Here is a 16,996-nt window from a genome sequence, read left to right as displayed (position 1 = left end):
CAACCATCGTTTATGAATACGTGCTAAGCGACGCATCATACACGAAGCATGTGATAGCGGGATCTTGTCATATTTGAACTCGGTTACTGCGAAACAGCACCTTGCTACCTTAACCATTAGGTTAACCCCACCAATCAATGATGCTAATAAAATAAAACTCAGGATAGACTATAACAATCGTAAGGCATCACAATTGGTCTTAAAGAACAACTGCACTCCTAAGGACGATTCTACTTTTAAGCATAATCATGTAATGAATTAATTTAAATACCCTATTGACGACAGTGAGCGTCAACAACATTGGTATATTGGTGGTACGACAACTTCACTATCAAGACGTCTTACAATGCATACACAAAGAGGAACCATCAAATCTCACTTACAATCAACACATGCAACTCCAATAACCAGCCCAATTCTTGACAACACAAAATAATTTGTCAAAACACCAACACAATACATCTAAAAATTGCAGAAGCTGTCCTAATAGATATCAATAAACCCCAAATAAACATCCAACAAGGAATGATAACATCATTACCAACTCGACGCCTTAATACTAATTTCAATAACAATGAAGAACAAAAAAATGACAATAAAGATGAAGAATACGACACAAACTATGTAACTCACTTTGCTAAAGAACTAACTTTGCTTTGTTTAAAAAAACTATATAAACCAAACCTGCACTGAAGATAATTTGTGAAAAATTCTATCTGCATGATGAATTTGGATAACAACCGTTTTATTAAATTATCATGATGAACTTGGATAATATTTTTTTTCAATAAATTGATCAATTTCCAGAAAATTCTATCAAGGAAAATTGAAAAAAAAATATTAAATTGATTAATGCCCAACAATTCGGCAAAATTCATATATTATATATATATATATCATTGATTACCATCAATAATTGCATTTCGGACCGTCTTAATCCAATATATACAATATAACCAAAACCACAATTCATCATATTTGAATGCAACTGTCGCGTTTAACACCTGAAATATATTGGAATAAAATTTATGTACAAAATTTGTGTATACAAATTCATGTACTCACATTATATGTATCAGTGGTCCTTATACTTTGGTACATTAAAATGAAAAAACGTATAAATTATATACAGAACGCAACAAATGTACATACTGCATAGTGGTTATTACGGAGGAAGTCAAAAAATATTGGAAAATCCTATCGTCAAGTAGTTAATTAAAAAGTAAACTTGAATAACATGTCCTACACGGAAATGTTTTTAAAATTATCTTAAAAATAAGAACATACATGCATCAAATTTAATCATGAAAATAGAATAAAAAGGTTCATTGGCAAAACAACATAGGTACCTTGAAAAGAAATTATATACAGAGTAAATCTTGGTTACACAAACACACACACAAATTATATGTATGCGAGTGTGTATGTGTGCATACGCATGACAATGTAAGGTATTATGACATAACGGTATAGTAGTCTCACAACACTAATTAATCCTCATATGCGGACTTTCAAAACTTAATTTATCACAGTAGTAAATTGATGCGAGCCTCAGTGGAAACTTCATCAACGGTTAGTTTCCATGCGTTGGCAACAAAATCGTTTGATTTTTTCATGTGCAATCAGCGCTATTTTTGGTGCTCTTTTGTTGAGCTAATGGATTCATAACTCTCTCTCTCTACCCCACTCTCTCTCAATATCAACAAAATCTTTCTCCGCCATTTGCATTCACTGACAATATTCTTAGTGACTAAAAAATAATTTCATTTGTTTGCTACATAAAAACTCACATAAAAATTTTTAAAAAGATCGACGAAGAGACGCAATAAAAATATGAAACAGACAAATCAAAACTGAAAAAAAAAACAAAAAAAAACAATTCGGTCTTGGGAATCAGTCAGTGTGTTAAAATTAAAACATTAAAATTAGCATTTATATTAATATTTTGCTAACAAAAATAAATTTTTCATCATTATCCCCTTGAATCGTTTGCTGAGTGATATCTAACGCTCACTCAGTTTGGGGATACCTCAGTGGTTACATTTTAGACTAATTTCCTTCATTGTAGATAGTTTCATTATCAATTAATTATTTTACCTTTTCGAATTCCTCTAAAATTGTCGTGATAACGCCTATGTTTAATGTTAAAATACCTAACGCCCGTGTTATCGTTCCTATAGTTCACATCGTTGTCATCTTCCGTTCCTCTGTCTTCATTGTTGCTTTCACACTCAACTCTTGAAAAATGGCTGACGAGCATGTTTAGCACACTTTTATTGGCTACTTCCTCCATCCGGTTTTTCAACTCAGTTTCACGCTCGTGGTCATCGCCTTCATTCGGCAATGTAAACGCAATTTCGTCATTCATTTCGTCTTCCACCACACTATAGTTACTATCACTGGAATTCAAATTTTTTTTGGAGCTTTTGGCTTTTAAGCGTTGGTAAACGGATTTTGTCGTCCGTTCAATTAAAAGATCTTCTAAAGAACCTTTTGGGCATTCTTTTGGCACCCCGGTGAAGCAGGGTGCAGGTGTGACAACCCAGCACTCTTCTAATGAAGGAATGTTAGCGATTTCTGGTTGAGATGAGGCATTGCTGAGCACTTTACCTTTCCTTCCAAAAGGTGTGTCATCCAAGAGGTTCAAAAATGGTCCTCTATAAGGCTCAAAGTCGGAATGTTGGTCCTGTTGGTCATCGGAGCAGCTGTCGTTCTGTTTAACTTTTGATGATAAATTTTCATTTGACCTACTCAGTTGAGTTTTTCTGAAACTTTTTGAAGTAGATAACGTCCTAGAGAAATGATCATTTAAAGCAATCAAAGATTTTCTTCTTTCATCATCTTCTTCTTCATCCTCATCAACGTGAACTTTAATTTTTGATTTCTTCCTTTTTGTGTTACCTGAGGGGTTAACTTTGTTTGTCTGTACTTTGCAATCTTTTTCATCCCTGGCATTCTCATCATCAGCATCATAGATTTGAAGGTCTGTATCTAGATTAATTTGATGTAAGGCATCTCTTTTTTTGTTTTTAGTAACCCTTGACTCTGAAAGAAAAAAATTAAAAAATTAAAATTATTTTTTAGTTAATTGGTCATGAAAAATATCCACCTCCAGATTTTTAATTAAAATATATATCGACCATGTCTATTCCTACTTAAGTCATCTGCCAGGTATGATGTGCTTGTTATTCTATCTTGCACCACTAACCTCACCAAAGTATCTCCATCTACAATAAGATAATCAATCCCTCACTGCTACAGTGATTCCGTCACATCTTCAAAGACTGCCTACCTGCCTGTCTATCCAACATTATAAACACTGTATACAATTTTTGACTGGAAAACGCCTCAAATTCATCATCGCATATTGAAAAGCTCTGAGTGTTTTTAATTGAAAACTGCATTACATGCATCATCAGACTTTATGTTGTGATTATCATCAGTCAGGTTTACGATGTTAAGTTTTCGTTAAAACTTCTAAAAAATTTTAATGCATTTTGAAACTTAAAATGAGAAAACTTCATAAAACCTTCCTTTTAGCTTGGAATCACCAACAACATTGAAAATACAGAGATATTTACTAAACATTGAACAAAAATGACATACTTTTGTATTGAAACACAGTAGCAGTATTTCACATTAAAAACAAATGTAAACTTAACAATGACAAGTAACAGGAAAATATAACCTGGCTTTTTAACCAAAACCCATTCATCATTTTCCACAAGATCATCACTGCTATTTCCACTTTTCCTGGCTTTCTCGTGCTCATGGCTTTTCCATTTTGGCTTTGGTGTGCTACTCCACTGGTGGTAGTAGTCCATCCAGCTTTTCCACATTTTCTTTTTTCAAATAACAGAACTAAAGAAACAAAATATATAGAATACAGACTAGCAATAGATTTATTTTATATTTTATACAGAAAAAAAAAAATTAACAAAACTTATTTATAATTTTTTTCAGTATGGAAATGGAAACCTTTATTAAAAATCTCAGAACAGTCTGCTGCTAAAAATTTACTTATTTATTCAACTAAAAGTTAATAAATGCAAACTTTCTTTGTTCCTCACTTCACATTTTAACAAAGAAAAAGTTGTTCATTGTTTTTAAAAAGAGTTTATTGCAGCAATCAACCTATAAGATTGAAAGAAAACAAACGAAAATAATTTAATAAAAAATTAAAATTTTACTTTTGCGAGTTTGACGTAGAGACGTTCACGCCAAAATTTAAAATTTCTAGCCAAATTGATCAATTTTGTGGCAGAAATGAAATAGTAAACAAAACAACACAACAAAATCAGCTGTTGAGAAAATTTAGTAAGTAAGCACAAAGCCTCTTTTTATGTTCATTATAACACAGATGACAGACTCAGAACCCCTTACACGCCCTTTTATACTTAAAATTGAACCCTCGGGCTACAAAAACTGTGCCATCTATCTACATAACTTATGTAAAAACTTGACATTTGAGTAATTTAACAAAACTGAAGCAAATAATTGCCAGTTATTTAGTTTGTAAATGTCAAAATTATTTTTTATGCCTTTGTTTAAGATGTTTAATTTCATCGTCTTTATTATTTTATCAAGGTCAATTTAATTTAATTATATCAAGTTAATAAATTTTATTTAGTTATATAGACGTGATGGCCTAGGGGTTAAGACTGCCTAGTATATTTTGTTGTTGCCCTATGTCAGAGACCTGCTGATTGGTTCAACCGAGGCTGTGCCAACTTGCAACCTCCACAGAATTTTTCCAAAGGTCTGTTGTTAAGTAAGGTTGCTACGGCCGGATCGAAGCTGTGCAAGTGTTCGCCTAACAGATCATGGTAGTGTTTGTTCAGACTGATTTACTGAAGGTATGGAAAGAAACCATCCATCGATTAAAACTTGCTCGATTGATAGGATTGAATGGGTCTGTTACCGTACGTAATTTTTTGAACGATATTTTTATGAAAGAATTATTGTCTGAAGGTATTGCTCGTTGTATTGTCTTTTAATATTTTGAATACAATTGAGCTATTTCGTAGTGCTTGCAGTGGCTGGGTTCGAATATAACAAAAAAAAACCTTTGGGTTTCAGAACGCATAGACAGATGCATACCAGCGCAAATCATTTCCAATCTATACCTTACTGTTGGTGCCTTTATATTAATAGTCCAGCTGCTCAAACTCACAGTTCTTGAGGACCCAACACATGAAATCATTTATGCTTAGTTTAGAAAACTAGTAAGCCTTCAAGATCAATCCCGTTTATGAGACTTCAGCCTGTATGCTGTTGGAGATAACAATTTTACAACAGAACAAACATGTTGCCTTTGTTATTGAATTTTTGAAATAAAAAACATCGTATGAACCATAAAAAGAGCACGTGCAAATGGAAACACAAACCCACAAAACAAAGTTTTAAATTAGTTTTTGTTTATTTCTTTTAAATATAAAAAATAATTCATTTAATCTATTCAAAGCTTGAAAACTCAAGTAAATTAAAACGTTTTGGCTAGATCATAGTGTAACACCAGGGTCTCAAGCTTATTATCTGCTGTGGTAAAGAAACAAAATTGGGAAAAGTGCTACATATCGTGTATGGACAGTCGAAATATATCATGGCAAATAAAATAGCTGTTGTTGCATGGTTTGATGAAAAACGTTTGACTGAAACCATGGGGATGGTCATTATCTGCCTGTTAAATGCATAAAGAAAATATGTTGAATTTATGTTAAACGTCATGTCCTAAATAAAATAAAATTGTATAATTTATACCTTGAGTCGACCAGTGACTAAAACAATAATTCCACTATCAGATGTAGGCTGGCAATCCACCTTTGTAACAACATGTTGTATTGATCCAAATCGCAACTTCTCCTTTAAATATTACATTGAATGAGTAAATTTCAATGTTAACAAAGTATCCTTTTAATTATTTAAAGATTCAAAGGCAAACATATCTTCAGGAATAAAGATAACTTAAGTTGAACATATGACCAACTAATTATTAAGTGAATCGGTTCAAGGAATATGCATGTCTATCGAGGCATAGTGGCCTCGATATTTTTTAACCCTATTTTATATCTCCCGGGCTCAACCAATTGTTCAAATGGACGAGTGTCTGAGACTGGAAGATACAAAAATACATAGATAACACTGAGATCACTATTCCTTTTTAGTGTCTACACTTGTGTAGACACTAAAAGTGAAGTCGCATACTTTAAATGTCACCTGAGTGGAACCCTAGAATTACATAGTAATTGTTTTTGCATGTCTTGTAAATTTAAATTAATTTTACATATTGTTGGCAAACTTCTACAACTTTGTTTTCTTTACAAAAACGCTTTGATGATACCAATGGGTCCACTTACAATTATTATTTTCATTTGTGTATCCTGTTGTTTACAACCAACAATGCTTAAATGGTCAGTCTTCATATTTGTTGATTCCAAACATCTTCTGGACTTTCCCAATTGTCAGGCAATCATCATAGCTGATTCTCAACATGGTTTCAGCCTTTGCTATTGTCTATGTTGGGTTCCATGTTTTGACCCACTATGTTAAAATTGGCATTACAAATGAATTCTGTATTCTTGAGATTTAATTTTTAAAAGGTTTCAATCCATGTCTTTTGAATATATTTTCTCTTTATCTCTGGCACATCCATCCACATTTCCTTTAAAGATCCTGGTTCTCTTTGTGGTCACTTTTTACTTTGTTATCTCAACGACTTAATTCCTGTTTTGATGAACGTTTCAATTTTCAGCCCACTAACTCAAAGCAAACCTTGTTCAACAAATTTTGAAAGTAAAAGTTATATTTTCTTTACATTGACAAAAAACTTACCCAACATAAAATTAATAAATTAAAGTACACAAATTTATACGTGGTGACATTTAATACATTATGAATTTTCATAACTTTTTCTAAATAGTGGATAAAAATGTACTTTTACTATTTTAATATTACCCCTCCACTAGGATATAACACAAGACATAATATACATTTAATATACCATCCTAACTTACGAGCAATAATTCTTTTCACGGCAGATTCACACTAAAATTTTACAAAACCACTATGCTACAAATTATTCTGATGTTTTCTTCAACTTATCTTAAATATGTGAAAGTTAAAATAATTAAAAAAAGAAGTTAATTTAATGTAAATTGAAGATAATTAATAGAAAATTAAAGAGATTTTGATGTTAATTATGTAAATCGTGTGGAGTGCTTCTTTGGCATACATCAGATTTCGCAAGCAGATCTCTAAACTCAACAATCCCATAACATATTAATAATGAAAAAATCCCATTTCAACTTGAGGTCACCTACTAGCAGCAAATATCAAGGAAAATCAATCAAGATTATGTACCTACATTAATTGAAAATGATGGATGTAATGCTGTATATAGAATATAACGTTCCAAAAATTGTTCTTCTTAATATTTAAACATTCCAGACACAATAAACATTCTAAAAATAAATCTTGACAAATTGAAAAAAAAATTTCACCTGGATAATAATAAAAAAAATGTTACCGTCAGAATTTCTTTTATAGCTGCTTGTCCTTGAGCCTTGTGCTCTTCAAATGTGAACATAGCATCAGGCTTGGGTGTGACAATATTAATCAATTAAATATTTAATTAATTATTTAATTAATTATTCCTTTTTTACCATCCTCAAAACAAACTCTATTTAATTCTACTTGATTATTAAATTGTTTATAATTTCTTTATTCTTTATAATAGTTTATATTCATTATAATTTGTTCAGATATTTATAAATGCATATATGAGTTAACCAAACCGTAACTTCAAAAAATGACAAGTTAAAAAATTATAGATATAATAAATTTATACAATTATTATTGTTGATATTAATACCTCTTATTTACAATGATTACTTTACATACATTCATTATATAATCTAGCAGTCAATTCTAGACCTCTTCCAGATCAACCTAGAAAAAGTTATGACCATAATTTTTTGTTTTGAAATTTGACACAACTTTTTCAGAAGTACATTTTTACCTTGAAACATTAGCTATTATTTTTTGTTCAGCTATTAAAAAGCCTTTACATACTACAAACTCGTGTATATGATGAAAAATTAAAAATATTAAAATGGAATTTTCATTACAATTATACGGCAAAACTTTTTAGGTTAGAGTCAAGAAAGATGTAACAAGCAGAATACTTTTTCTAACTAGGCAAGGAAGATATAAGAAGCAGAATAATTTTTATAAATCTCATATAAATTATATGTGATTTATAAAAACATCAGAGAGTATTTTTTTAAGAGTCTACTAACTACGAAACCGAGCAAGATCAGAGAAACCATGAGCATGAAGTACTCATTCAGATTTAATAAGACAAGTGTTAGCGGATAAAGGAAAAGTAAACATGCTAAAAAAAACTTTCTAATTTAAATTTAATATAAAAGTAAATAAATCTTGTTTGTATGAAATCACTAATCAGATAACTGAGATGAGAGGAACTAAAAACCCACTTTTAATTAAAAATTAATCTCATTGAAAAACAAAACAATGCATTTAAGAAGACTTATAGTAAAAATATGTATTGATGAACTAACAGAATATAAAGCAATGAGTTGATCTCTGTGGTGCTCAAAAGTCGTGTAATACGTTTTAACGAACTCTTCTCCAAGTAACTCCCAGGCCGGCTTAGTGGGATTCATCTTTTCTTTGGAGAAGACTCACCTAAACTTCAGTAATTAAATAAATTAGAAACCATTAAACTCAATATTTAAAAATTTATCGGATTACGAACTACCATTACACAATCCTCTTCAAGAAATACTCCGGAAATTTCAAAATAAGAAACTAACCTCCACGCTCGGAACAGCGAATTAAAAACACGAAGTATGGCGGATATCAAAAACAAATAATATATAAATCAATAGATTTAAAACATTATTTATTTTAATACTATTTATAATTTTCTAAAACTATTTATTTGAAACATTTAAAATTCCGCAAGCGTTGAATAGAAGAAAAATATAATTCATTTCTATCTCGATCGTTGACTTTCAACATCAACTGTCCTTGAACCTTCACAAAGTTTCATTCATCCTGTGAAACTTTGACCAGTGGTGCCTGTTTTCTCGTCTGCTGATCGTTTCTAAATGCCTGAATTAAAAATTTTGGAGGTTTCTATGAAGCCATTTCCTGGAATGAAACCGGGAACAAGTGGTCTAAGGAAAGCAACGAAAACTTTTATGGAAGAACACTACACTGAGGCATTTGTCCAATGCATATTGAGGGCAGGTCTGGGGGACAGGTTGCAAGGGTCCACGCTGGTTGTCGGTGGCGATGGACGATATTATAATAATGAGGCTTTGCAGAAAATCATACAAATATCTGCTGCAAACAAGGTTTTCTTTTTTAAATGCTGTTTTTTAAACTCAAATTTTAATATTAGTAAAATTTAATATCAAATTATTGAATATTATTTAGATATATATTATATACAATTATTAATTTTATTATTATTGCTTTTATTTATTTAATGTTCAAAGTTTAATCATTGACTACTAAAGTGAAGGCATTGAGATTGAAGCCTTCTATTTTATATATCAGTGAGTTTGATGTATTCGTATTGATTTTTGTTTTAGGATTTAATTAAAAAATTAAACTGTTTTCTTAAATCTTGAAGGTTAATATATAATAATTTTATTTACAGTAATATTTAATTTTGTAACCACAGGTTGCCAAGTTATACATTGGTAGAAATGGAATTATGTCAACACCAGCTGTCTCATGTTATATTCGAAAGAAGAAAGCAAGTGGTGGAATAATTTTGACAGCATCTCACAATCCTGGGGGACTTGATCATGATTTTGGTATCAAGTTCAACACCTGCAATGGAGGTTACTCGATAATAAATTATATCACACAAGATGTAGATATGGTACATGCTTAAATAATGAAATTCTAAATTTTAAAAAATTTATAGGACCAGCTCTTGAAAATCTTACAGACAAAATGTTTGAACTGTCAAAATCAATTACCAGTTATCTCATTTGTCCTGAAATTAAAGTTGATGTATCAAAGTTGTGTTGTGTTAAGTTAGCTGTGGAATCTTCACACAGTTTTGAAGTGGAAGTCGTTGGTTCGGTTGATGCTTACTTGGAGCTTATGAAAGAAATATTTGATTTCCAAGCCATCAAACAACTTATAAGTTCTGGATTTCAAGTAACTGCTGATGCTCTTCATGGAGGTAAAAACTAGACTCTGTGTTCATTTTACAGACTACTAGACTGTTTTAATTTAACAAATTAATTTTTTTAAATGCTTTGTTTTTACTGGATTTTCTGCATTTTTAGTTATGGGTCCATATGTGGTGAAGGTGTTATGCAATGAGTTAGGTGTCCCAGAAGCAAATGCCAGTCATTGCAATCCTCTTCCTGATTTTGGTGGCGGACATCCTGATCCCAACTTGACCTATGCACATAATCTTGTTGAAGTCATGCAAAAAGGAGTTTTTGATTTTGGAGTTGCATTCGATGGAGATGGGGTTTGTTTCTGCTCTTGTTTATTAGTGTTGTTTTGAATTATCTAGCTTCTGAGAATTTTTCCAATGTTGATGTTTGTTGTCTTTTTAAGTGTCTCATAAAATAAAAATTGGTATACAAAATTTAAAAAATTGTTCTATTTGTAAATTCTGATTAGGACCGCAACATGATACTGGGTAAAAATGGTTTTTTTGTGAATCCCAGTGACTCACTGGCTGTCATAGCAGCTAATGTCCAGTGCATACCATACTTTCAGAAACATCCTCCACAAGGTTTTGCAAGGAGCATGCCCACCAGCTCCGCTCTCGATAGGTTAGTTCTCCTCAAACTATTCTAGGCAGAATTATTAAAATAATTTTTTTTGTCTTTTACACAAAAAGAATTTTTATGATTTTTCAATCTATCACTTTTAGAGGTATTTTAATATTAAAACTTTCTTTAAATGTTTTTTTAGAATAAATTGATTTTTGTAGAGTTGCAGAAAAGACCGGCCATAAATTTTTTGTGACACCAACAGGCTGGAAATTTTTTGGGAATCTTATGGATGCTCATGTCATGTCCCTATGTGGTGAAGAAAGTTTTGGCACTGGCTCCGATCATATTAGGTTAGTTCATCAGCACTTAACATTTTTCATTATTATTATTATTATTGTTATTGTTATTATTTGTTTACTCCTTCCTAACTTGTATTCACTTTGAATGTTCCGGTAATTTTTTATTTGAAAATTTGAATTTGCATCATTTAGTTGGACATTTTTTCATTTTGTATCACTGCTTTTCATTTTTTTCATTTCTCTATGTAGTTAATCAACTTTGATGACATTTGGATGGTTGCTGCTCTATCATATATCATGTTAATTGATTATCATACCATCATCACCAGAATTAATTTATTTCCATCATAACTGCCACTCATTGCCATCATGATTGTTGATATTGTGATTGACTGTTAATGCATTGTTTTCATTATCCCTGTTTGAAATTTCAATAATTCCAAATGTTTTATAAAGTTGATTATGGTTGTAAACAATTAATTATATTTGTAAGTAAATGTATGTTCAACATGATATAACAATGACAGAGAAAAGGATGGCATGTGGGCGTGCCTGGCTTGGTTGTCAATCTTGGCACACAAGAAGACATCTGTTGAAAATGTAGTCCTTCAACATTGGAAGGCATTTGGAAGGAACTTCTATACAAGGTAATTAAAACTTGACAGATCTTACACTGATTTGTGTGGTTTACATAAAATGAAGGTTTTTGATACCTTGATGCTTTTCCATTTTGATGCTGACCTTGCTGAGAAAGTCAGCAAGTTTCCAGCTGATCATCTGTCGTTGTTTGAGGATGCCGCAAAAGAAGTGGATTTAGTGCATTCTGTTGCAGTAATCACCGGCATTCTTCTTTGACAACTTGTTCCTGTTCATGTTGCATACGTTCATCTTTTCAACCATCACCACTAGGGCTGTCTCTGTAGCCTCTCCTACTTTCTCATAACATCCTTTAGCCAGTAATGTAATGGTTGGGAGCTTTTCGTGATTCTAAATGATTAAAAAAATTGACTGAACTTTTAATAGCATTCATATATTGGATTGTATAATTAATTATAATTTTTTGTCTGTTGTTAGTGATGTTTGTTAAAATTAATGATGAAACAAATAGAACTTATTGAATACCTTTACTCGAGTGCACAAAGTATTTGGTACTAATGAATCTGTTTTAAAAAGTATTCAATTACCAGTTAGGACACTTTGTTTTAAAGCATAATCAATTACTTATTCAAGTACTTAGATTCTTAATAGTTTTGAACGAAAATTCAAAACTTGCATGCTTTTTAACGCTTAATTTGTTTAAAAATTACGTGAAAAGTTAAAAAAGTGTTGCCTAGTTTTTTTTACAAACAAATGGAATAGAAAAGAACCGAAAATATAATCGATTTATTTCATTCGATTACTCTTGAAAAGTAACTGAAGTATTCTCTTACCAAACAGTAATTTTACACCACTAGTTTTAATATAGTTGATGGAAGTGACTTTATTGTTGCTCTAACTTTGAAATGTGTTTATTTTTATAGATATGATTATGAGAATTGTGAGTCAGCTAAAGGTGACCAGCTGATGTCTGAGCTGGAAAAGCTGATAACAGCTGACAACTTTAAAGGCAAAACCTTCACTGCGTCAGGAAAGTCATACAAAGTTAAAATTGGAGAAAACTTTTCCTACACTGATCCTGTTGACAAAAGTGTTTCAAAGAATCAAGTATGTTTGAATTGCAAAACAATTTCAATTGAATTATTTAAATTTAATCAAATTTTTCTAGTTAACATTGAAATTTGTGATTATTTTAGGGTCTGATAATAACTTTTGAAGATAATTCTCGAATCATCTTTCGGTTGAGTGGTACTGGTGTGTCAGGAGCCACCATTCGAATGTACATCGATAGCTATGAAGCAGATCAAAACAACATACTTGCTGATCCACAGGTAAACAAAGTATTCAACTCATTTCTTACGTTACTTCTCTATAATTGTTTGTTACTATTTTTTACCTCTTTCTGTTTTTGTTATGAAATAAAATTTTTTATAAAATTCACTTTTACATATCTTGACAAATTTGTAATTTTTATGTAATTTTTTGAAGAGTTAGTTTTTTATCTTGGATCACTAATCGTTTTTAACTTATGTATTGTAATACATGAAGTTTTCAAAGTATTTTTTAAAGAACATTTTTAGTTAGGTTATCAGGGAGTAAATTTACGAAAAATTCTGACTAGGTCCAGCTGAAACCATTGGTTGAGATAGCATTGGAGTTGTCACGTTTAAAAGAGATAACTGGCAGAACAAAACCTGATGTCATCACATAATATAATTAGCTCAATTAATTTAATTTTTGATCATTTTTGTTGAATTTCAAAGTTAATTTTTTTCATTGTTGGTAAAATGGTTAGTTAATTCATTTTTAACCTAATCAATTCAATCTGATTTGTTGCTTTTTCCATTGGAACCTGAACTGCATTTTTTTAAACTTTAATTTACCGTTTTTTGTGCCATTCTGAATGATCTTAAATTTGTCTGAATTTGATTATTTAAACTTTTAACATGTATCCAATTTTACTTAATAAAAAAACACACAATTCCCTTCTCCATGCACGCGTTTGTTATGTGTAAGTTATGTCTTGTCTTTGCTACATTTAGTACAACCGAGAGGGAGAGCAATGCCTAAGGCTCCCATTTACTTTCTGCCAAAAAAAGGACAATTTTCACAAAAAATCTAAATTCAGTTTATTGACAAACGTTTACTAAAATCAACGAGCATATTTATTGCTCGATAGATTTTATTTAATTAGGTCATCGTTTTTGAACAAATAATTGTACATTTCAGAGCATGTTAACAAATAGTTAAACTTGACCCGTACTAAACTTTCAACGATTTCTATTTTTAGACAATTTCTTTCATCACTCCATTGACTTTTTGCTTTTGCACAATTTTCGCGTTTTCTACATTTTTATTACCAGTAGAAAACTGTTCACGATATACGTACTTTCGTTTTGGCATCGTTTTTTGATAAAATTTAAATAATTAAGTAGTAATGGTCATAGATATATATTATATATATATAATATATCCATAGTAACAGTGGCCGTTCTTGTGTATAACGACGCGAAGAACTGAACGCGCTCCACGCGCTCAAACATTCACTTTTATTTTTATAGAGCGCCATTTATGTTATTCCCGATTATGTAGTTTGAAATTTTCAGGCTAAGTAGCGAAAAAAAACAAAAATAGGACATATTTTAAAAAAGGACGCCAATGCAAATAAAAAGGACTGTCCTCTTAAATAAAAGTACATATAGGAGCCTTAGGAATACCTAGGGGCCCGGCGAGTTTTAGGGGCCCTTGGCTAGGCTTACCAATCAACTTTTGAAAATATTATTACCAGCAATAAAAAATATATTTAATGTTTATTGTCAAAAAACATTTTCTTGCATTGGTTGTTTACAACAACAGACCGGCCAGGATATTTCAGATGTGATCAAATAGGAAAAACAAAAAAAAATGAGAAAAACAATTTCTTTGGATGATTGACGAGATCAAAAATGGCAGAAAAATTAAAAGGAGCACAGGCAATCATCGTACATTCATATCCTCCATTGAAAATGTCAAATCGTAGCGCGCATTGTAAAAATTTGTGCGGTATGCGTGCTGCAGAATGTTGTAATGATGTTATATCTTTTTTTTCGGAATATTTCAAAAAATGTATAATTTCTTTGCGTTACAGACATGGATATAAATAAATAAATATATATATATATCCATGGTTACAGACCTCAACGATTGGAAATTCTACAGAGATTGACGATGTTCACTGCATAATCTTTCTCAAACTATTAATAGATGCTCGGTACTTGTGGAAGTGAAAAGCCTATGGCAAAGCGTGCCAATTGTCAAACATGCAATTATTAAATGTAAAGAACTAAATTTGTCATCAGGAAATAAGACTGAATTACAAGGAATTGAGCATTATGAAAGCATTAAAGTGAGTTTTAATGGCTACAATTTGGCCCAAAATCTTAGTTGCTATAAAGGATCGAAACAAAGTTATTCAAGCCAGACAAGTCATATTAGATATAGAAGAAGAAAACATTGACAGTTTGCATTGAAGAGCTAAAGAACCTACTTGATAAATGGGATGTGTTGCTAGCGGAAGCCAAAATAACGGCAGCAACAATGTAGTCTGACTTGCCATGTGAAACAGACCTTCCAGAAAAACGCCCAACATGACGAAAACATTATTATGAATCGGTCTAACTTACCTATATAAAGTATAAATACTAGGTACAAATTATATATGCATATGATCTGTACATTTTTTAATTATCATAATCTAAAATCAAAATATTTTAGAGGTTAATGTTCCGCCGTTCTGGGGAACCATGAGAGAGCCATGAGAGAATTTTAGAGCCCGAAATTACCGTCGGCGGGCCTGGCTGGCTACTTTGCACAATAAGTTTCCTCGGAGATTATTATAGATTTAACTTTTAAATGATTTTTTATATAGACTCTCTCTCTCTCTCTCTAGTTTGTTAATTTTTCAAGCATCATCTTTTTATTATACTTTAACTTCACACAAAAATGATACATATAAATTCTCAAGTTATGATTAAATAGAACAAAAAAAGCGAAAGTCAGTCGATAAAGCGCAGCCTTTCCAAACTGGTGAACAACGCATGCATTTGCAGCACAAGTGAGAAACACTAACTACACGATCTACTTAAAGTTAAACGGATCCTCGCTATTCAAATGCATAAAGTATGCTGTGGACACAAACTTAGTTACACCTCAAAAAATTTACTGGATGATAATAAGTGGGTAAAAAACGAATTAAATAAATTTGAAGAATGGTTTGCTAACAATAAACTCATTATAAACTCCTCAAAATCAACACTCTATTTTCGGTCCATGTCTTAGATATAAGAAATAAAATCCATTGTTTTTTAGGTTTCGTAAATAAAATAAAACACTGTTTAATTGTCTAATAGTTTTACTTTCCGCATTTAATTTATTGTAACTTAGTTAGGGGTAATAGCATGGATATATATAATATGGATATATTATATCCATGGGTAATAGTCCTGAATATCTAAATAATTTTTTGCTTATTTGCCAGAAGCGCATTTTAAGAATACTTTATAATTTAAAACCAACTGACCATGCCAAACATCTGTTCATTGAATCAGCCTACTGACAATTAATATTCAATCAATTTTTGCATAATTTATTGCGTTCATATTTTTCACATTTCTTAAATTTTTCGCATATTTTAAAATTTTTAGATACAAGACAAAGTCATACATTTTATATATTTTTTTCAAGATTAAGTGTATTTAAAAGCATGCATATCTCATACTGCTCCAATGCTATGGGACAGTGTTATTCCCTCTAGTATAAAAAAATATTAATAATTTTTTTATATTCAAAAAGCCTTTAAAAATTTGCTGTCAATTTTAAACCTCTTTGAATCGTTGTAATCGTAGTTGACTAATCAACCAACCTGGCATATCTACTTAATCAAATTTTATGCTTCTCAGTTATTTTGTCATTTCGATTATTTTATTATTCAATTTATTATTTTGGACAAAGAATATTCTAACAAGCAAAGAATAGTTATGTTTCTTAGTTATTTTATTTAATTCTTTTTACTCAATTTATTATTTTAGTCGAAGAATATTATGACAAGTGGACAAATAATTCCGATCTTAGTTAAGGGGGGCCTATCCACGAGAATCTTATTTTTTTGGCTTTCCCATTGAAATAAATAAAAATAATAAATTAGAGACTATGTCATGTCATGTTATGTTATGTTATGTTATGTTATGTTATGTTATGTTATGTTATGTCATGTCATGTCATGTCATGTTATATTATGTTAATGTTATGCATGTTCACTTTTTTTTGGGTTGCTACATTGAATTAACT

At 31.0% G+C, this 16,996-nt stretch overlaps 3 protein-coding genes across 3 annotated transcripts; 1 reads left to right on the top strand and 2 right to left on the bottom strand.

Moving 5' to 3' along the window:
* Window positions 1-972: 972 nt before the first annotated feature.
* HELRODRAFT_170038 (hypothetical protein) lies at window positions 973-3,839 on the bottom strand (the record flags this gene model as incomplete). Its single annotated transcript, XM_009015864.1, has 3 exons — window positions 973-1,004; window positions 2,098-3,045; window positions 3,689-3,839. 3 exons carry the CDS (start codon window positions 3,837-3,839, stop codon window positions 973-975), a joined length of 1,131 nt encoding a protein of 376 aa, XP_009014112.1.
* Window positions 3,840-5,569: 1,730 nt separating this feature from the next.
* Window positions 5,570-8,684, bottom strand: HELRODRAFT_75913 (hypothetical protein; the record flags this gene model as incomplete). Its single annotated transcript, XM_009015863.1, has 4 exons — window positions 5,570-5,680; window positions 5,761-5,859; window positions 7,526-7,594; window positions 8,580-8,684. 4 exons carry the CDS (start codon window positions 8,682-8,684, stop codon window positions 5,570-5,572), a joined length of 384 nt encoding a protein of 127 aa, XP_009014111.1.
* Window positions 8,685-9,103: 419 nt separating this feature from the next.
* Window positions 9,104-13,646, top strand: HELRODRAFT_186861 (hypothetical protein). The gene is made up of 10 exons (XM_009015862.1): window positions 9,104-9,380; window positions 9,713-9,875; window positions 9,962-10,225; window positions 10,332-10,522; window positions 10,678-10,832; window positions 10,994-11,125; window positions 11,602-11,721; window positions 12,595-12,778; window positions 12,868-13,002; window positions 13,293-13,646. The coding sequence occupies exons 1-10, from the start codon at window positions 9,132-9,134 to the stop codon at window positions 13,380-13,382; spliced, it is 1,683 nt and encodes a 560-aa protein (XP_009014110.1). The 5' UTR covers window positions 9,104-9,131; the 3' UTR covers window positions 13,383-13,646.
* Window positions 13,647-16,996: the final 3,350 nt, after the last annotated feature.

Source organism: Helobdella robusta (assembly GCF_000326865.2).
Source record: "Helobdella robusta unplaced genomic scaffold HELROscaffold_17, whole genome shotgun sequence".
NCBI classification, from domain to species: Eukaryota; Metazoa; Annelida; class Clitellata; order Rhynchobdellida; family Glossiphoniidae; genus Helobdella; species Helobdella robusta.
This window is presented reverse-complemented; position numbering and strand designations above follow the sequence as displayed.